This window comes from Aethalodelphis obliquidens, unplaced genomic scaffold (assembly GCF_003676395.1).
Source record: "Aethalodelphis obliquidens isolate GAN/ISIS:26980383/991018 unplaced genomic scaffold, ASM367639v1 scaffold30, whole genome shotgun sequence".
Taxonomy (NCBI): domain Eukaryota; kingdom Metazoa; phylum Chordata; class Mammalia; order Artiodactyla; family Delphinidae; genus Aethalodelphis; species Aethalodelphis obliquidens.
The window spans coordinates 10035207-10056372 of NW_020837974.1; the positions used below are offsets into that span (position 1 = coordinate 10035207).

At 42.8% G+C, this 21166-nt stretch overlaps 1 protein-coding gene and 1 long non-coding RNA gene across 6 annotated transcripts in view; one reads left to right on the forward strand and one right to left on the reverse strand.

Annotated features, from left to right (window-relative positions):
- The window catches only part of LOC113630596 (general transcription factor II-I repeat domain-containing protein 2), a 54148-nt gene that overhangs the window by 15752 nt on the left and 17230 nt on the right, over window positions 1–21166 (reverse strand). For both annotated transcript variants that reach the window (XM_027126192.1, XM_027126191.1), the window contains exons 4-9: window positions 12734–12853; window positions 11032–11215; window positions 10851–10879; window positions 9354–9408; window positions 8997–9040; window positions 5354–5431 (exon numbers count right to left, since the gene is read on the reverse strand). In XM_027126192.1, coding sequence (XP_026981993.1) covers window positions 5354–5431; window positions 8997–9040; window positions 9354–9408; window positions 10851–10879; window positions 11032–11215; window positions 12734–12853 — 510 coding nt within the window. The remainder of the gene's footprint in view (window positions 1–5353; window positions 5432–8996; window positions 9041–9353; window positions 9409–10850; window positions 10880–11031; window positions 11216–12733; window positions 12854–21166) is intronic.
- LOC113630597 (uncharacterized) overlaps window positions 1–21166 on the forward strand; it is a 47770-nt gene that overhangs the window by 15552 nt on the left and 11052 nt on the right. For 3 of the 4 annotated variants that reach the window (XR_003437030.1, XR_003437033.1, XR_003437032.1), the window contains exons 6-8: window positions 5995–6250; window positions 10430–10565; window positions 11475–11526. This is a non-coding gene — a long non-coding RNA (uncharacterized LOC113630597). Of the gene's footprint in view, window positions 1–5994; window positions 6251–10429; window positions 10566–11474; window positions 11527–21166 lie in introns of those variants that run through there. The other variant, XR_003437031.1, reaches the window with a different exon arrangement.

Genomic DNA, 21166 nt, shown 5'->3' on the forward strand with positions numbered 1-21166 from the left:
GTGAGGTAGAGGTCCAAATTGATCTTTTTGCAGGTGGATATCCAGTTGTTCCAGCACCATTTTTTGAAAAGACTATTCTTTCCCCATTGACTAGTCTTGGGAACCCTTGTTGAAAATCAACTGAATATAAAAATATTGGTTTATTTCTGTACTCTCCATTCTATTCCATTGATTCATATGTCTATCCTCATGCCAGTACCACGGAATACTGATAATGACAGCTTTGTAGTAGGTTTTGAAATCAGGAAGTACACATCTTCCCACTTCGTTCTTTTTCAAGATTGTTTTGGCTCTTCAGGGTCCCTTGCATTTCCATATAAATCGTAGGAAAGTTTTCCAGTCCATGAACACAGGATGTCTTTACATTTATTTAGTTCCTTAATTTCTTTCAACACTGTTTTGTAGTTTTTTGTTTTTGTTTGTTTTATAAAATAGTGCAGCCACTTTTTAAAAAATATTTATTTATTTGGCTGTGCTGGGTCTTCGTTGCGGCATGGGGGATCTTTAGTTGTGGCATGCGAACTCTTAGTTGCAGCATGTGGGATCTAGTTCCCTGACCAGGGATCGAACCCGGGCCCCCTGGATTGGGAGCATGGAGTCTTAGCCACTGGACCACCAGGGAAGTCCCTGTTGTGTAGTTTTCAGTGTCCAAGTCTTACACTTCTTTGGTTAAATTTATTCCTAAGTATTGCATTCTTTTTGATGCTGTGGTACATGGACTTTTTTTAAATTTCAGTTTTTGATTGTTCATTGCTAACATATGGATATACAATTGATTTTTGTATATTGACCTTGTATCCTGCAACCTTGCTAAACTTATTTATTAGCTCTAATTTGTGTGTGTATTCCTTGGGATTTTCTATATACAAGATCATGTCATCTGCAAACAAATAGTTTTACATCTTCCTTTCCAATCTGGATGCCTTTTTTATCTTACCTAATTGCCCTGCCTAGGACCTCCAGTACAATGTTGAAAAGAAGTGGCAAGTGTCTTGTTCCTGGTCTTAGGGGGAAAGCCTTCCGTCTTATTAAGTATGACATGAGCTATGTAGGTTTTCTGTAGATGCTCTTAATCATGTTGAGAAAGTTCCCTTGGATTCCTAATTTGAGTGGTTTTTTTTCTTTTTTTTAATCACAAAAGGGTATTAGATTTTGTCAAATGCCTTTTTCCTACATCTATGGGCATAATCATGTGGGTCTTGTCCTTTATTCATGATGTTGTTATTCCACTGATAGATTTTCATATGTTGAACTAATCTTTCCTTCCTAGGATCAATCCCACTTGATCATTGTATGGTCAGGCCATTCAAGATGGCTGTTCTTCTGTTCTCTGTACATGCCCAGCTCGACAAGTCCCTGCTTCACTCACATGACTACCCAGTCCTCCTAATTATAGGGCTTAGTTAGTAACTGGTACATGCTTGCCCCCTGCCCCAGCGCTGTGTTTCTGGTAACTGATGAGCCAACCTGATGTCGATTCCCTCTATAAATGGTAGCCTCCTTCTCCTCCAAGCAGTGAAGGTTGCAGTTACGTGCTGCCTACTGTTTGTCGCACGGTGGGGTGTTGCTCCAGGACTTTGCTTCAGATGTGTAAGATTCCCCCTGTCCAATAAGCCGCCGATGTCTCCGTCTCTGGGCTTTCTTTGGTCTCGAGGCTGGGCAACTACAAGGCTTGCAGGCCTGTGGGGTGCAGCCCAACAGTCATGATGTATAATCCTTTTTATATGTTCCTGGATTCATTTGCTAGCATTTTATTGAAAAAGTTTGTACGTCTATGAATAAGCGATATTTTTCTGTAGTTTTCTTGTGTTGTTTTTGTCTGGTTTTGGTATCAGGATGATACTGGCCTAACAGAATGAGTTTAGAAGTGTTCCCTCCTCTATCTTTTGTAAGAGTTTGTGAGGGACTTTATTATTTTTTTATTTGTTATTTTTTTAAATTTATTTATTTTATTTCTGGCTGCGTTGGGTCTTCATTGCTGCGTGAGGGCTTTCTCTAGATGCGGTGAGCAGGGTCTACTCTTCGTTGCGGTGCCCGGGCTTCTCATTGGGGTGGCTTCTCTTGTTGCAGAGCATGGGCTCTAGGCATGCAGGCTTCAGTAGTTGTGGTGCACAGGCTTATTTACTCCGTGGTGTGTGGGATTTTCCCAGACCAGGGATCGAACCCATGTCCCCTGCCTTAGCAGGCAGAATCTTAACCACTGCGCCACCAGGGAAGTCCCGTGAAGGGCTTTAAACACTTGGTAGAATTCACCAGTGAAGGCACCTGGTCCTGTGCTTTTGTTTGTAGGAAGTTTTTGAATTACTAATTCAAATTCTTGTTATATGACTCTTCAAATTTTGTGTTTTATCCTTAGTCAGTTTCAGTAGTTTGTCCATTTCATCTAGGTTACTCGATTTGTTTGCGATAGGCTGATTGCCCCCCACAAAGATATCCAAAAACCTGTGAACAGATGATGTTACATGGCAAGGGGCAATTAGGTTGCAGATGGGATTAAGTGTGCTCATCGCTAACCTTCAGAAAAGATTATTTTGCATTATCCAGCTGGGCTCCATGTAATCGATGTACGGGGTATTTAAATGTGAAAAAGGGAAGCAGAAGAGTCAGTGTCGGAGTGGTGTGGTTCGAGAAAGACTGTTAATTCCTTGATCTTGGGCTTTTGTATCCATGTTCCCTTGGGCCTGGAAGGCTTCTCTCCCATATCATGCAGTGTCAGCCAGGAAGAAAACAGGATGGTACTGATGCTCTGACATCCATCAGCATCAAGGAAGCCTGGGTGCACTATGTCTCAGCACAGCTTGTACTGTGCATTCTTCATTTCTGGGGACCCTGGAGATGGGGTCCCTGCACATGCAGAAGACCTATGGGACTTCCGTGGGCCAAGATGTTATGTGTGCACGTGTAAATGTGTGTCGGAGGTCTTCCGAGAGATCTGTGTTGCAGATGGATCGTGAGGTCCTGGTGGGGGCAGCTTCCGAGCACTGGTGGGGCCGTGTTCACTGGGGCTCCCCGAGGGCCAATCGCCGTTCTGAGCAAGTCACACTGATTGTCTTTTTGGATTTAAAAATATCTCCCTTACTTAAAGGATATAGACATCAATACTTCAGCATGTGAGTATTTAACTAAATGGTTACAAAAACATTCAGTGCTATGGAATAGAGTCCACGATGTTAGGCAGTTTGGAACTTTCTGGCATCAAGAAGGAAGCTGTTCTACAAAGATCTCTTGAAGAGTTCTGTCATTTCCAAAAGCAGGAGAAAGATTATAAATTCACACATTTAACGTAAATGTTTTTCTTCAAATAATGTACTTCTTTCTGAAAAATTAAAATAGATCAATTGCAGGTACATCTAACTTGTTCATTCCACTGATGCCTTTTGGAGCAGAATCTGTAAGTATCCTGTCCCTGACTGTACACGATTTCATCAACACCAAGGTCATTTAAGTTCAAAAATATATTCTTGGGAGCCAAGACGTAATTTAATTAAAAGTAGTTTGTTCAAAACAACAGTAATTTAGAAACAAATGTTACACTGATTCTTCATAAGGGTCACATTCAACTCAGCAAGCACATTCGAGTGCTCAGTATGTAGAAAGCCCAGGCTTGGGGCTCCAGGGCAGGAGTAAGATGCTGTGTTTCCTGCCACTAGCTGAGGGAGTCCTGGCAAAAGCATAGATAGAACACAGCAGGTCACATTAAACGCTGGAAGCTCCCTGCAGGAGTTGAGATTCTGACTGTGCCCAGAAAGAAGCAGGGGAACTCCTCAGTGGTCTGCAGGGTGGGAAGGGAGTCACAGGGAGGGATCAGCTTATATAAAAGCCCTGTGGAAGGTGGATTCAGGGCACATTCAAGGAATCACAGACCGAGCTGTGTGTCTGAAGAGCCCAGGGAGGGTGATGGAGGCAGATGAAATAGGAGGGGAGACCAGAAAGAGCAGTAGGAACGTGGAAGGAAACTGGGAGTTTACGGGTGGTAAGGAGTCACAGACAGTGAGAGTGGGGGAGAGAGGTGGACAGATCCCAGTTTTCAGAGAACAAGTGATTGGGGTGGGGTGTGTGGGATGGATTGAAAAGAGATCCTCTGCTCAGAGGGAAGGAGACTGGTCACAAGGGACAGGCCAGGCGGGGGCGGACGAGGGTGGGTGGGGTTGGCCCAGGACAGAGCAATTACCACAGAACTTCCACTGGTCTCTGCCTTTAGATATTTTGAAACAATTTTTTTAGCAAAAGTTTCAGAGCTACATAATGCTGCAGAAAATTTTTCAAAGTTAAGATTTTGTAGGAAACATTTCTGATCCGATAATGTTTGAGGATGTGACTGCAAATCGTCCTGCACTCTGTCTCCATTCCCAGTGGAGCTGGAAGATGGAGAAAGAATCTGAACACCGTACGGCAGTCACAGCGACATGAGTACCATATCGTCAAACTGACATCACGCTGGGGTCCAGCGGGATTTTGGTCTTTGGGTAGAGAACCAAGCCACCTAACTGCACACAGCACCCACCTGCGCCATGTTTGGAAAGTTTGTGTATTTGGTAACAATTGTCTTCTCCCCGTTGAACTTGTATGCTGTCAATGAAACAACTATTAAGAAAAGGCACTTGATGGACTTCCCTGGTGGCTCAGTGGTTATGAATCCACCTCCAATGCAGGGAACATGGGTTTGAGCCCTGGTCCGGGAAGATCCCACATGCCGCGGAGCAACTAAGCCCATGTGCCACAACTACTGAGCCTGTGCTCTAGAGCCCGTGAGCAACAACTACTGAGCCTACGTGCTACCACTACTGAAGTGTGTGTGCCTAGAGCTCGTGCTTCACAACAAGAGAAGCCACTGAAATGAGAAGCCCACGCACGGCAATGAAGAGTAGCCCCCACTCGCTGCAACTAGAGAAAGCCCGCGCACAGCAACAAAGACCCAACGCAGCCAAAAATAAATTAATTAATTAATTAAAAAAAAAAAAAAAGAAAAGGCACTTGAATTTCTTAACTCATCTCCATCTCTTTTAACACTTACTATTTTCTCAGCAACCTAGGGGACACACTGGACAGAAGAGAATTAAGGCGGGAATATTTTAGATCACACAAAATAATATTTAACAGACAAACTCTAGTAAAATGCAGCCTGAAATGTCTTTACATTCACGGATGCCCAGAATCATGTGGATTCAGGCTAAGTATCAATACAATCTATTTTATGACTGTAAAGTTGTTTCCCCTAATGGCCGTGTGTTAGATCCTGGGTAAGTGTACATGGATCTTTACGACTCTTTTCCTGTTTTCCAGATGGGTGCTAATTAAAATTTTCCATCACAGATAACTTCTAAAGAAGAAAATTATTAGAAAATGACATTACCTTGCATACTATATTCATAGTAATTAGGATCTTCTGATTCTTTCTTGACTGACATAACTGTTGCTTTCGGTGAAATGCCTTTGAACGCAATGGAAATTATAAAATTATGTGTTAGGCTAGACTTACGAACAGAGATATGACTGGTTAGTATATCTTCCAGGTTCTGTTTGGATCAACACAGCAACACGGCAATCAGCAAAAGAACTTGTAGCTCATGCAGTAGGAACAAATGGTTTATCCATATAAAAATATAAATCTAAAATAATAATAAAACAACATAAAGCAAAGAAGGAAGGGAGGAGAGATGGATGGAAGGAAGGAGGAAAAGAAGGGAAGGAGAAAGAGGTCTAATTCCCAGTTTGGGGAAAGTTTCCCTTTCAAGATGGATGAATATGTACATGCATTTATATGCAATATAAGTATTGCAAATATTCTGCTGTAATGGGGCCCAAATTGGCACAGATAATCTTAATTTACTTACTACAACAAAATGAATTTCAAAACCTGGGGAAACTACATTGGTTAAACCAAAAGGCTTTATCAGGGAAAGGTGTAGTGGATGGCAAAAATTAGCCACAGATGTCTTCCATCCCAGTATATACACCTGTTTGCAATGTAACTTTCCCACTCCTATTTTCTAGAAGTGGAAAACTACTCCACCTTTTGAATCTGGGCCTGGCCATGTGACTTGCTTTGGCCAGTGGGATGCAGGGAGAGGCTTGAAAAGTGCTCGTGCATCAGCGTCTGCTGTTTTTGGAGCAGAGTTGCCACGTGAATGAGCCTGGAGGATGTGAGACCAAGAGGAGAGAGGTAGGCCCAACTCTGGCAGCTGAGGCCTCGGCCCCAGGAGTGAGGCCAGCCCAGACCAGAAGGACGGCCTGGCCAACACACAGAATTGTAAGAAAGACTAAATTATTGTTTGAAGCCACTAAGTTCTGGGGTGCTCTTTTATACCGCAATAGATAACTGATACTGAAGTATACATATAATTTAACTGTGAAAGTTAATAGAAGCAAAACCAAAAATTGTGACAAGCTTGGGATTTCACTGTTCAGTGTTAATTTACAAGTTGGGGGAGGAGGTCTTCTGAAAACCTTTAACAGCTCTGTTGGCATAGGGATAGTAAGATTGGGTATTAACGAATGTGACTGTCAAAAAGAAAAATTTGTTAAACTGAGGAACAGAATGGACACGGCCGATGGCCATATCAGTGAAATGGATACTGCCCTTGAGCAAGTTGAGGAAATTGCTCAGAAGTGGGACAGAAAGGTAGTCTGATGGAAAGATTAAAGGAGAGCTCACAAATGGAGGTCTACTTGTGCATAAAAAAGAAAAAAGCTTTTTACATGTTTGTAAGTGATCTGAAAGAATCTGAAAGAGCTGTTGCCCTTAAAACGGGGATGGAATTTGAGGTGCAGTGAGATTTAAGAGAGATGGAGTTTTGAGAGGGGAGGAGTGAAGAGGAATTTTACTTATTACTACTTATTACACTACTTATTACCACTTCCTACACTGAATTTTTATTTAAAACATGTATAACTTTTGTAATTTATAGTAAAACTTTAAAGTACAAAGATTTGATAAATATGTGACAGCTGGGCTGTCAAAGAAAAATTTCTTTTCAATGCAGGCAACTGAAAGCAGGTTTGCCGGTGCAGAATGCAGAATCGCTTCAGCCTTTCCTCAAAATATGAGGGGGGAGGGGGAAATTCAGAAGTTAAAACCATTTAAACGTTCTGTGCAGCAAGTGCTACACAAACATCACAGGAAATAAGGCCAATGGATGGTCAGCTCACAGAAGCCTGCAGGCACCTGGAAGCAATTCATATCACGAAATCCATGGTAGAAAGTCACATTATTAAGGATTGTTTATAGGGAATCACATCTCCAAAGAGAGGCCTCAACAAAAGAGGCCTATTTTAAGGCTGGCGGGAAACGCTCATCCACCCAATAGCTGGTGAGGGCGGAAGGGAAGGCGGTAGGGCCGCGGATCCTTGAAAGGGCCCCCCGGGGAGAGCCGACAACCCCTCACTCCCACCCCATTTGTTTTCTGGGTTTCTGAGAGGAGACTGTGGCTTGGGGGTTTTAAATTCTCTGTTACCAACAGAGATGCAGGCAGAATGTATCTGAGCTTGGAAACGCATCCAAGGCTAAGATTAAAGGGCAAGCGTGTAAGGCGTGTCACGTGTAAGTGGGATGAAGACGCCACAGCTGAATTCTGTTGGCTGAAATATCTGGCTCCTTTTTGTTGACTTGTGTTGGTTTGACCTAGAATACCTACAATGGACAGGCGCTCTTTTCAGGCTGACGTTGAAGGTGCAGCTTCTACCAAGCACATGTTATCTGTGGATAGGAGTGACCCTGGGGTATGACAAGGGTGGATTCAGGCTACTCCTGCCCCAAGGGACTGGGGAGGCAGCTGAGCATAAACCACATCTCCTACCTTCAGCAAAGCTCGTGCTCTGACCTCCATCTCACTGGAGGTAACATCTCTCTTCGCCTCCTCTCTCCATCTTTTCTTAATATTGAATATTTTTCTTTTACATTATCTCAGATTTAACTTTAACTTTACATTTGGAACTGTTTATTTCTTATTTCTATGTTGCTTTTCTAAACATTATTAACTTCTCGTTTTACCCCGTACAGTCAGCTTGTGTTCATCTTTATCTTTTTGAGGTTTGAGTTTCAGTTTTATGTACTTATTTTAGGTTTTCTAACGTTTCTACTTCTAACGCTTTCAATACTTTTCCATCCCTTGATTAAACATTCGAGTTAAAAAATTTTTTTTCTATTTTTAACCTTTAACATTTTTCCTTCTAATGCCTTTTTTTTTTTTTTTTGAGGCGTGGAAGAGCAGGGATGGGGGTTAACTACTCTCACCATCAAAGAGGGATTTTTTTCCCAATATACATTGTCATAGTAATGTACGTCTATTGTAGAACATTTAGAAATGACAGAGTGTAAGAAAGCAATAAAATAAGCTATGTCCAAAAATAAAAACACTGCTTTATTCATAAATCAAATTCATATTCCAAATGTGTATTCAAGACTTTTTACTCATTTAGCAGTCAAGTTCTAATTTCCATATAATTAAAATAATAACTTTGTCTACAAATATATCTACTTAATAACATCTTAGTACCTAATATTTATTGAATTAGAAGGCTTTTTTTCCCTAGATATTTGAGTAAAATATGATTATTCTGCAAATAAGGCCCCCGTTGAGGTTCATTAGTGACCTATCCCCATTATCTTGTTGATTCTTTGGGATTTTCTACCCAAATATGGACCAATATATCATCTGCAAATTAAAGACAGTTTTCATTTGTCATTCCCAATCCATATACCTTATATTTCCTTTTCTTGTCTTACTGCATTAGCTAGGACTTTCGGTATGATGTTGAAAGGGAGTGATGAGAGGGGACATCCTTGCTTTGCTCCTGATCTTAGTGGGAAAGATTCTAGTTTCTCAGCATGAAATATGATGTTAGCTGTAGGTTTTTTGTAAATTTTTTTTTATCAAGTTGAGGAAATTCCCCTCTATTCCTGGTTTACTGAAAGTCCCATTTTTAAGTAAAACAAAAGAAAGGAGTCAAATAATGACCTGCTGAACACCTGATTCTACAAGCATCAGTGTACATACCAGAATCTTCCATGGGTTCAGTCTTCACACTGATGGGGGCACAGCTAAAAGGAGAAGGGAATGCTGGTCAAGATGGGCAGGGTGAGAACTGCCCAAAGGCATCTGGACACACTGAATCTAATCCCCAGCTCTCCATACCATCATAGGTTCCCCTCCCCCCATCAAACTGAATGCAAAGCTACCTCAACTTTAATGTTGTAACAAATTATTAAGAAAGTTAAAGGTGTCAATGAATATATTCTCATAATCCCAAACATCCTTTTGAATAAAGAATATGTAACAAAATAAGACATTCCATAGCCTAAAAACTAATACATTTGGGTTAGATGGGGACTTAATTTTTTATTTATCCCTTACCTTTCACTTGGTGATGTCACTGATCTCTCAGCATCTGTTACCAACCCAGGCCCACCTGTGCATGAGTAAAAAGACACACGCTAGCCTCTGTCTGCACCTTGAAATATGACAACATTCAAAGGCATATAAAGGGAAAGCGAATACAAAGAGAACAGAATTCCTGGCTCTAGGTCATCATGGAATAGCAGCGGAGGAGAGACCAACTCAAAGCAGCCCCCAGGGCCTGGGCCATCTGTGTGGGCACAATGGGGGCCAAGGAGCAGACCTGTGCCGGAGCGACCTCTGGCAGGTTACTAAGCCTCCTCGTGCCTCAGTTTCCTCATCTCAAAATGGTGGTTGGGTGAGGATTAATTAATACATGCAAAGTGCTTAGAACAGTGCCTATCACAAAATAAGTGTCAGCAGCAGCTATTACCGTTATTTCTATAATGACAATACAAGCCACCTGGGACAACAGTTACCTGGTCACCTGCCACCCCTCACCCTCCAGTCCCTCCTTTAATGTGAACTGGGGGACCCCAGGAACTCACAACTGCTCCAGAAATACCTGCTCTGTGAGTAGCCCATGCACAGGAGTGTCTCATGGCCCTCTATACCCCAAGGCAGTCCATGTGGACAGACCCTCCACCCACCCCTGCCACCTGGCTTCTGTACCTATATAGGCTCAGCATAACACCCTCTTTAGACCTGGTCTTTCATGAACAGCTATGGCCCAAGGTTTCCAACTATGATCCAGAATAATAATCTGAGAAAATAAGGAAGTGGGCATAGATGGATCTCTAAATGTTCCTGGTAAACTTACTATTTTCTTTTTTGGTCTCTTCATCAGTTAAGGAGCTTATGAGGGGTCCTGGTTTCCCAAACATGGTCTCAAACACCCTGCACATAACTTTCTGCCTGACCACATGGAATGGGCATCCTGGGGGAACCAAGCTATTGAGATCCTGCTTATCTTGGGGGCCAGCTCCTCCAGGAAGCTCTTCTGACCACACAATTCTAACCCCTTCTGGGGGCTCTCAGGGATTTCCTCCACGGGTCACCCCTGGTTCTCTGAACAGTCTCTTTCCTCCTCACAGATCATGTATCTCAGAAGCACGGGAACGGTCACACAGCCCAGACCACTCCTGAATCCCACAACGCCTGGCCTGTGGTTGGTGCTCAGAGACCAGGAAGTCACTCCAGCATCCTCACACTCCTGTGCACATGGACAAGGTAGATCTCCTGCCCTCCGAGGGCTGGACGCAGACGCTCGCCGGCATGCGAGCTGACGGGAGGGTGGCGTCCCGGCTCTTAGGCTGGGTATGTGTGTTTCCCTGAGCTGTAGTCCCTGCAAACATCCCCACCACCCCTGGCCCCGGGATCAGAGGTGGCCTCCTCAAGGCAGGAAAGACAAAGCATAAACAAGCTTTAGAATGTGCCAAACTTGCATTTTAATTAAGAAGCAGAACTGGTTTAGCAGTCAAGGGCAGTCACCAAGTATGAGAAGCTGTCACTTACCAAGCTGACTCACGGGACTCAGGAAGGGTCTGCAAGAAAACCAATACTGTTACCTGACATGAACACACAAGACGGACAGATTAAACATCTGAATAACCAACTTCTAAACATAACGGGACAGAATTAACTAACTGAAATTAAGTCAGTGTATCAGCTGTTAGGAGGGGGTAGAGCCTATCACCTGTTGATAAGGAATGAAATCCCCGCTTTGTTCTCCAAAATCCACTTCAGGGTTGCAAGGTCATAGTTCTCAGGGTGTTGAAAGGGGACCCCTTCTGGGAGCCCCTGCACCACTACGGCTGCCTGGTCCCTCAGCATCTTCTCGTAAGGAACAGGCACCATCGCTGTCGTCCCCAAGGCTTTGCCTAGAAGAAGCAGCAGGATGTCTTTAAATAATAGGAGCATAAATCCCTGATAGTCAGTTTCACTTAGTGTCATAAACACAGGTGGTGATATTTGGTTCTGAAATTTATTAAAAGCTTAAAGTGTCCTATGCCTCTATATCTCAAGTTAATAAAATTTCCGACCAAAAGGCCAAAAGAAAAAGTATAAAATGTTTTCCTTTAAATCTTCACATAAGAGAATATAATAGGTTGCATAATCTATAAAAATATTGAATCACAGGGGCTTCCCTGGTGGCGCAGTGGTTAAGAATCCGCCTGCCAATGCAGGGACATGGGTTTGAGCCCTGGTCCGAGAAGATCCCACATGCTGCGGAGCAACTAAGCCCATGAGCCACAACTACTGAGCCCGCGTGCCATAACTACTGAAGCCCGTGTGCCTAGAGCCCGTGCTCCGCAACAAGAGAAGCCACCACAATAAGAAGCCCGTGCACCGCAACGAAGAGTAGCCCCTGCTCGCCGTAACTAGAGAAAGCCAGCGCGCAGCAACGAAGACCCAACACAGCCAAAAATAAATAAATAAAATAAATAAATGTATTTAAAAAAATATTGAATTACTATGTTGTACACCTGAAACTAATATAATATTGTAAGTCAACTATATTTCAATAAGTAAATTAATTAACTAAAAATAATCTATTTCCAAAAGAAAGAAACTAATAGGTCTTTTTCTCCATTCTCCTGGAGGCTGCACAATGCAGGGTGCTCACCCTGGTGCACCCAGGGCTGCAGGGAACAGCCTGAGGTTACTCAGGCTGCAGCCAAAGAGGATGAGAGCCCTGCCCAAAGCTTAGCTGTCCCTGTGTCACACTGTACAGATTGGGCCAACTTGCCTGTAGAAAGCTGAGTCCACCTGGGGATACGTCGGTGTCTCTGCACTGGCTGACCAGCCCCGAGGTGCTGGAGCTCCATTTCTCATATGGAAGTGTAGCCTGAGACCCTAAGATCCCCTGTGCTGGAGGAGTCCCACAAATCCAAATGGTCACAGGGACCTGCAGGTCACACAGATGTTTGCAGCTGTCTAGGAATGATGACCCAGGCCCTAAGATGCTAAGGTGCTTCTATCACAAGTACAACACCTGCAGACTTCCTTGTTATCTAGCTTTTTTAAGCACTGTGTAGGTATTAAAAAAAAAAATCCCTGTCTCCATGCCTGTGGGAAGATGTGGGTAGGTGGGGAGACCAATGAGGATGAGGCTGGTGCGTGAACCAACCATGAACATCTAATAACTGCATGGCCATGGGGAGGGGGCTCTGCAAAGACTGAAGGCTGATGAATTCAGAGGTTCCAATGGACCAGAAGAGACCAAGTGGTCTTCCTTAAGAAGACTTGATCTGGTACTTTACTGGCTCTTCCCTTGATGTGAATGTGGATTTTTCCAATGTTAGAGACGGTCTAAATAGTCACGCTGATAAAATGATTTCTAAAACCATCTTCTGTAGTGAACTATTCAGAGAATTAATGCTTAAAGTGAGCTTTACCGTAACAAAAGCAGAAATAGTCCTCGACGGCTTTTCTGAGTATTTCCGTTTCTCCTGAATCAATCTGCATCCCGTTGGCAGGGCCTGGGGGTTTCACCTCCTGCAGCCCTTCGGCAATGCCTGTAAACGAGTGATCAGTACAAAGTCAGTATCCAAGTATCTGTACTGTGCGTTTTCTTAACGTCCATGCTTCTGGTACTGAAAGGAAAAAGGAATAGACATAAAACAAGATCTTTTTTTTTTTAATAAATTTATTTATTTATTTTTGGCTGCGTTGGGTCTTTGTTGCTGCGCGCGGGCTTTCTCTAGTTGCAGCGAGCAGGGGCTACTGTTCGTTGCAGTGCGCGGGCTTCTCACTGTGGTGGCTTCTCTTGTTGCGGAGCACAGGCTCTAGGCGCGTGGGCTCAGTAGTTGTGGCGTGCAGACTCAGTAGTTGTGGCTCACGGGCTTCAGAGCGCAGGCTCAGCAGCTGTGGCGCACAGGCCCAGCTGCTCTGGGACATGCGGGATCTTCCCGGACCAGGGCTTGAACCCGTGTCCCCTGCATTGGCAGGCGGATTCTTAACCACTGCGCTACCAGGGAAGTCCAAAACAAGACCTTTTAATTAAAAAAAAAATACACAACAAAGAACAGGCTATTTCTGATGAACAGGATAAAATAACATAGTGATCACCTGTGAAATGAATCTACTGATAAACAATAAATAATTCAACATATAAGGAAATATTAGTAGTTCAGAGGAAATGGTAACAGAAAATTGTTTGCTGGGAATTCCCTGCCGGTCCAGTGGTTAGGACTCTGCGCTTCCACTGCAGAGGACTCGGGTTCCATCCCTGGTTGGAGAACCAAGATCCCGCAGGGCAAGTAGGGAAGCCAAAAAAAAAAAAAGAAAAAAGAAAATTATTTGCTATCCAGTCTGCAAGTGACAGTCACTGTGTAGGAAGACCCTCAGCACTGGGCAGGTTCGGGAACAGCCCCCCTGTCAGCTGCTACTGCAAAAGTTTTGAAACTGTTTGTTTTCATCAGGGTTAGTCAGGACACAGAAACCACACATTAATTTGAACAGGGAAAGTTTAATAAAAGAATCATTAGTGGGACTTCTCTGGTGGTCCCAAGGTTAAGACTCTGTGCTCCCAATGTGAGGGGCCCGGGTTCGATCCCTGGTGAGGGACCTAGATCCCACGAGCCATAACTAAGAGCCTGCATGCTACAACTAAGACTTGGTGCAGCCAAAAAAAAAGAACCAAAACAGAATCGTAGTAACAAGGATGAACTGCTAAGGGGTAATGAGAACTCTAAACAACACAAAGTAACAGGCAGCAGGAGCATCGACCACCACAAGGGCTGAGGGAGAAACTAATCCTGGAAGAGAGTCCCCCCGAGGCTGAGGTCCAGGCCTCTCTGGGGAGGAGGCAGAGTCTGCAGGGGTGCCATAAACTGGGGCTGGCAAGCAGGGACCCGTCCTCTAGAGGTGCTAGTGGAAACCACTGGCAAGTGGCCCCCGGGGTGCCGCCAGATTCGCTGTTGCAGGGAAGCTGTTCTCTGGGGCGGTGGCAGAACTCTGGAAACCACCCATGGGGTGATGCCAGCAGAACTTTCTAGGAGGCCTCTCTCTCAGGCACTGGTGGAACTAACTCCCTGGGAAACTGCCGGTGGGTGTGGTGCCCCTGAGATTTCTCTGGGAAGCTTCCTTCTGGAACTTTCTGGGACTTCTGTGTGACTTGCTGGGCAGCTGGCCGGGATGCAGGGGAGCCAACTGGATGCTGTGTGCGGCAGGGGTGCCCCTGGGAATCCCAAGTGCAATTGGTCACCGTGTGCTACAGGTATAAGCAGGTGCGAGCCCACTGGAAACGGGAAGAGAAGTGTCTTCCTCCTCCAGGGACCTCCTGAAAAAGCCTCCAAGGTAGGTCCTAGGCCAGCTGCCAAGGGAGAAATGTTTACAGGGTCCAGTTCCAGTATCACAAGGCAGGACAAAGAAGGGTGGACTTGGAGTAGAGAGGCAGTAACTTGAAAACCGTCAAAGTGATTTCTTGGGCCAGAGAGGCTTGTACCATGGAGTTACGTTCTAGGGTCAAATGTAAGGCAAAAATCATGCACAGACAGAATTATACTTGAAAACCCTCAGACATCCAGGAAGTACAGGATATATATAGTTCTGTGTAAACAATTCTGCAAAGCAATTCCTAGGCATGTTCACATATCAGAACCAATTAGGCTAAAAGAAGGAAGCAGGTGAAAACCTATGTGTGTTTGGTCATTCAAACAATTTTGGCCCACAGGTAAAATAAGAGGTAAAGAGAATAATTGACAGTACTGCCTGCAGGTTTAGTCCAGGGGTCAGTGAACTACAGCCTGGGGCCACATCCTGCCCGCGGCCTGTGTTTTGTATGACCTGTGAGCTAAGAATGGTTTTTCATATTTTGAAATGGTTAAATAAGTTCAAAAGGACTTACTTCATAACCTGAGAAAATAACACGAAATTCACATTTCAGTGCTGTAAATAAAGTTTTATTGACCAGGTGCATTCATCGCCATATCACCTGCTTCTACTTTCGTGCTACAAAAGCAAGGTGAGTGGCTGCAGCAGAGGCTGTAATGACCCAGAGACTAAAACAGTTACTATCACTCCCATTACAGAGAAAGCTCGCCAGTCCCTGGTTTACTTTATATTGCTTTAATATTAAGCACCTATAACCCTAACCCAGGTTGATTCTAAATTCCTTCTGTTTTGAGGATTAAATTTGTGAATGCTTATACAGCAGGGAGTTGGTTCCTAACTTCAGAAGGCAGGTAAATGTGTTTTTGATGCAATTCCATGGTAATTTTTCCTAACTTTCAAGACAACTTCTAGAGAAATAACCATCACACGTTCAAGAATGACACCCAGTATTACTGTTCCAGCGATGGCAGAGAAGTGTGTATTTGCCAGGAACAATGAACGATAAGCTCTGGACAAAATGAGAAGATAACTACTTGAAAGCACTGAAGAACAACCAGAAACAGGCGAAAGCAGGAAGGAATGCTATCCTCGAAAGAAGGGAAGCACACATATGGGATGAGATGCACATTGACCTGGCTTTTCCCCCATGGGAACTCCTGACTTCCTGTGGGATTCAGGAAGAAATAGAGCTTAACCAAAAAGCAGCCGTCTTAGTGAAACGAGGAAATCTATGTCACATATCAGGACTGCCATTGTGGTTAAACACTGAAAGGGAAATTCTGGAGAAAATGAGTCACAGAGGTAGGAGACCCAGTATCATCATAGCATCTTCCCTCAAATGCTTGCTTCGTCTCCAAACTCTGCAAGCACAGGGTGAGGCTTTAAGGAAAAGCAACATCTGGAAGGTAAATTGCTGAGCAGAGATTTAAACAGCTGTGTGGTGCCAGAAAGACAGGGGTTGGTATTCAAGATCCACCAAGCTCGAGAAGCTTGTTTAACACCTTGTGAAACTAAGGGGCACATCTTAGGAGGAGGGGCCGCCTTCTGAGACCAAGAGGGATGCTCTAGGGCCAAGGGCAACTCTCATCCGCATGGGGACAGGGTGACCTGCCAGTAACTTAACTGCCTGCCAGAAGAAAATGCAATTTAACTTATTTTTACAACATATCACGCATAATACCCAGTATAAAATGAAAGATTAGTAGGAATGTGAAGAAGCAGGAAAATGTGACCCGTGACCAAGACAGAAGAAAAAATCTATAGACGCAGAACCAGAAATGACGCAGATGTTGAAATTACCAGATAAGAAAAAAAAAAAAAAAAAAAAAAAAAAATTACCAGATAAGGACTAAAACAACTGCTATAAACACATGAAAGACCTTTTATAGGGGTGGTGAACACAACAAATTAATATAAGGGAAATTGCAACAGAGAAATGAAAATGTTAACCACAGAAGGAAGAAAGAAAATGCAATTTTAGAAATGGAAAATAATCAGAAATGAAAATTTCACCAGATGGACTTAACAGCACCCTGGAAACGGCTGAAGGAAGAATCAGTGCCCTCAAAGAAATGCCAATAGAAACTATCCAATCTGAAACTTGAATACAAACAGAAAAAGTGGGGGGGAAAGGAACAGAGCCTTAATGACTTGTGAGACAATAAATAGCAAATTTCTGGACTTCCCTGGTGATGCAGTGGTTAAGAATCCACCTGCCAGACTTCCCTGATGGCACAGTGGTTAAGAATCCGCCTGCCAATGCAGGGGACACGGGTTAAAACCCTGGTCCTGGAAGATCCCACGTGCCGTGGAGCAACTAAGCCCATGTGCCACAACTACTGAGCCTGCGCTCTAGAGCCCATGAGCCACAACCACTGAAACCCGCGCACCCTAGAGCCCACGTGCTGCAACTACTGAAGCCTGCGCGCCTAGAGCCTGTGCTCCACGGCAAGAGAAGCCACCGCATCGCAACTAGAGAAAGCCCGCGTGCAGCAACGAAGACCCAATGCAGCCAAAGATAATTAAAAAAATAAAAAAACATTAAATAGCAAATTTCCTTCTCTGTGTAAATTAAGAAGAGAATCAGAATAAATATTTGAAGAGATATGAATGGCCAAAAATGTCCAACATTGATGAAGACGTCAACATGCAGATTCAGTAAGCTCCACAGACCAAGTAGGGTAAAAACAAAGAAGGCTATAAATAGGCATTTCATGGCCAAACTGCTGAAAACCAAAGATGAGACAGAGCTAGGGAAAAAGATACAGTACCTTCAGGGGAACAAAAATAAGAATTCGAACCTGACTTTGTTATCTAAAACAGTGGCAACCAGGAGGAAATGGAATGAAACTTTGAAAGGGCTGGAGGAAGAGAATTCCCTGGCGGTCCAGTGGTTGGGACTCCATGCTTGCACTGCTTAAGGCGCAGGTTCAATCCCTAGTCGGGGAACTAAGATCCCACAAGCCACGCGATGCGGCCAAAAGAGAAAAAAAAGGGCTGGAGGAAAAAAACTGTCAAGCCAGATTCTATATCGAGTAAAAGCAGTCTTCAAAAAACAATAAGGACCTACTGTATGGCACAGGGAATTATATTCAATATCTTGTAATAACCCATAATGGAAAAGAATCTCAAAAAGAATATATAAATATATGTATAACTGAATCATTTTGCCGTACACCTGAAACTAACATAATGTTGTAAATCAACTATACTTCAAAAAAAAAAAAAATCTTCAGAAACGAAAGCAAGGAGAATGATGTTGGCAAGATGGCAGACTAGGAAGCAATGGGCCTTCCTTCCTCCACAGATACACCAAATTAACAATATACGGACCAGAACACCTCTGTGAGAACTCTGCAGACCAGCCACTGGAAAACCAAGAAGAGATTGTAGCACAGGGGTAGGAAGGGTTGCAGCATTTGCTGTGCCTATTCATGCTTCTCCCTCTATGTGGCATAGCGCAGAGCAGCTGCGAAGGAACCCCCGGACTGGGGCTCCTCCCTTGACGTGGAAACAAGAGTGGACTGTGTGTCCAACATTCTGGCTTGTCTGGGGGTTACTGGAGGAACTGATTTATATCTTGCCTGACTCAGAGCACTGACTTAACTCAGAGCTGCAGTTCTGTGGGAGACACCAGGGGGCGAAAGAGATTCAAAAAGGTTTGAGAGGTTCTAGAACAGCCAGCAGGGCTGATGGGTGGTCTTCCCCCGCACGGAGCCAGTAAGCCAAGACTGGGAGAGGTGGTTGTCTTTTCAAATGCCCAGGAAAAATCCCAGGGGGGGGGGAAAAATTACAAGGCATACAGAGAAGCAGGGAAACAAGGCCCACTCAAAGGAACAAAATAAAACTCCAGACACCAATTCTAAAGAAATGTAGATCTATGAACTACCTGACAAAGAATTTAAAATAAAGATGCTCAATGCACTAAGAGAGAGTATAGAAAGACAACTAAATGATACATGGACAAAAGGAGGGCACTGACAAAGAGGAGCTATAAAAATACCAAACGGCCCTCTGGGGCTGAAAAATCCGATAACTGAACTGAAAAATTCATTAGAGGTGTTTGAAGGCAGACTGAGTCCTGTTCCATGCTATAACATGGATGAAACCTCAGGATGTTATGCCCGCCCAAAGTAAAATAATCCAGGCGTTAGTAGTGTAAGTACTCTGTGATTCCACTTAGACGAGGTATGTGAAATGGTCACACTCATAGAAACAAAGGAGAATGGTGGTTATCAGGGGCCAAGGTAGTGGGGGAAAGGGAATTGTTTATTTAGTGGATATAGAGCTTCAGGTTTGCAAGATGAAAGAGTTCTGGAGATCTGTTTCACAACAATGTGAATATACTCAACACTACTGAACTACCATACCCATAAATGTGGTTTAATGGTAAATTTTATGGTTTTTTTTAAACCACACACACACACACACACACACACACAAATGAAGGCAAGGTAAATACATTTTCTGATAAACAAAATCAGAGAGGGTTTCTTACTATTAGACCCACACTAAAGGAAATGCTAAAGAAAGTTCTTCAGGCTGAAGGGAAATAATTCCAGATGGAAATCCAGAGCTACAAGAAGGAAAAAAGGGTATTAGAAAGGGTACATATGTAGGTAAATATAAAAGATTATTTAAAAAAATTTTGGAAAGTGATTACTTAAAACAAACATCATAAGGCACTGCAGGATTTATAACATATTAGGGCTAGACAGAAGTAAACAGAATTATACTGTTTAAGGTTCTGACATTGTAGGTGTAGTAGAAAAATCGTAATTTTAGGTTCACTGTGACAAATTAGGAGGGCATATTATAATCCCAAGAATAACCAAAAAAAAAAAAAAAAACCTAAAAGAGCTAAAATGTCAATAGAGGAGATAAAATATAATACAAAAAAATTCTCGATCTAAAATAACACAGGGAGTTTCCCTGGTGGCACAGTGGTTAAGAATCCGCCTGCCAGTGCAGGGTACATGGGTTCGATCCCTGGTCCGGGAAGATCCCACATGCCACAGAGCAACTAAGCCCATGTGCCACAACTACTGAGCCTGTGCTCTAGAGCCCACGAGCCACAGCTACTGAGTCCGCATGCCACAACTACTGAAGCCCACGTGCCTAGAGCCCGTGCTCCGCAACAAAAGAAGCCACCAGAATGAGAAGCCCGTGTACCACGATGAAGAGTAGCCCCCGCTGGCCACAACTAGAGAAAGCAGGCGTGCAGCAACGAGGACTCAATGCAGCCAAAATAAATAAATAAATAAAATAAATTTATTAAAAAAATAAATAAGAAATAAAATAACGCAGGAAAGTAGTCTCAAAGGAACAAAGAACATATGAGATGAACAGAAAAGAAACAGCAACATAGAAGGCTTAAACTAAACCATATAAATAATGACATGAAATGTAAATGGATGAAACAATCCAAGTAAGAGTCAGATTTTCAGACTGGTTTTTACAAAAAAGACCAACTGCATGTTTACAAGAGACATAGTTTAAATATAAAGTACAGAGAGCTGAAAGTAAATGAATAGAAAAGGCTGTGCTATGCAAATATTAGTCATAAGAAAGCTGGTGAGGCTATATTAATACAAGACAAAGGAGACTTCAAGATCAGGAGGATAAAGGAAAGCAAGAGGAATATTTTGTGAGGAAAGCAAGGGTCAATGCAGCAGGAAAACATTACAACCCTAAATTTATGTCTAATAACGTTCATATTCATATCTTCAACATGTGTGAAGCAAAATGTACTAACCAAAAGGAGGAACAGATATGCAATATAGTTGGCTATTTTAACAATCCTCTATCAATGATGGATAAAATAATAGGCGAAAATTGGAAATGATACAGATGGACTGAATAACATTTAACAACTTGACCTGATTGGTCTGTTAACTGCAGAATCTAAATTCTTTTCAAGGGTACATGGACTAGTCACCAACATAAATGATGTGCTAAGTGATAAATTAGGTCTTGATAAACTCAAAAGGATTAAAATCATACAGAGTATGTTTTTGGACCACAATGGGATTTAACTAGAAATCAATAATCCCCAAATTTCCAAATATTAGGAAATTAAGCAACGTGCTTCTCAGTAACCATGGGTCAAAAAGAAATTACTAGGGTTCTTAGAAAATACTTTGAACAAAATCGTAATAAAACACAACATATCAAAGTCTGAGGATTACAGCTAAAGCAGAACCTAAAGGAAAAATTATAACTTTAAATATTTTTTAAAAAACTCAATGACCTAAACTACCAAATCAAGAAGCTAGTAAAGAAAAGCAATTAAATTCAATTAAATAAGGAAATAATAAAGAGCAGAAATAAATGACAAAGAAAACAAAGAAACAATAGACAAAATCACAAAGCCAAAAGTTGCCTCATTGGAAATTTAATTAAAAGAGATGAATGCCTTACAAGATTTATCAAGGAAAACAGAGAGAAAACACATTCAGAGAAATATGAATAACTTTATATATGAAAAATTAGCA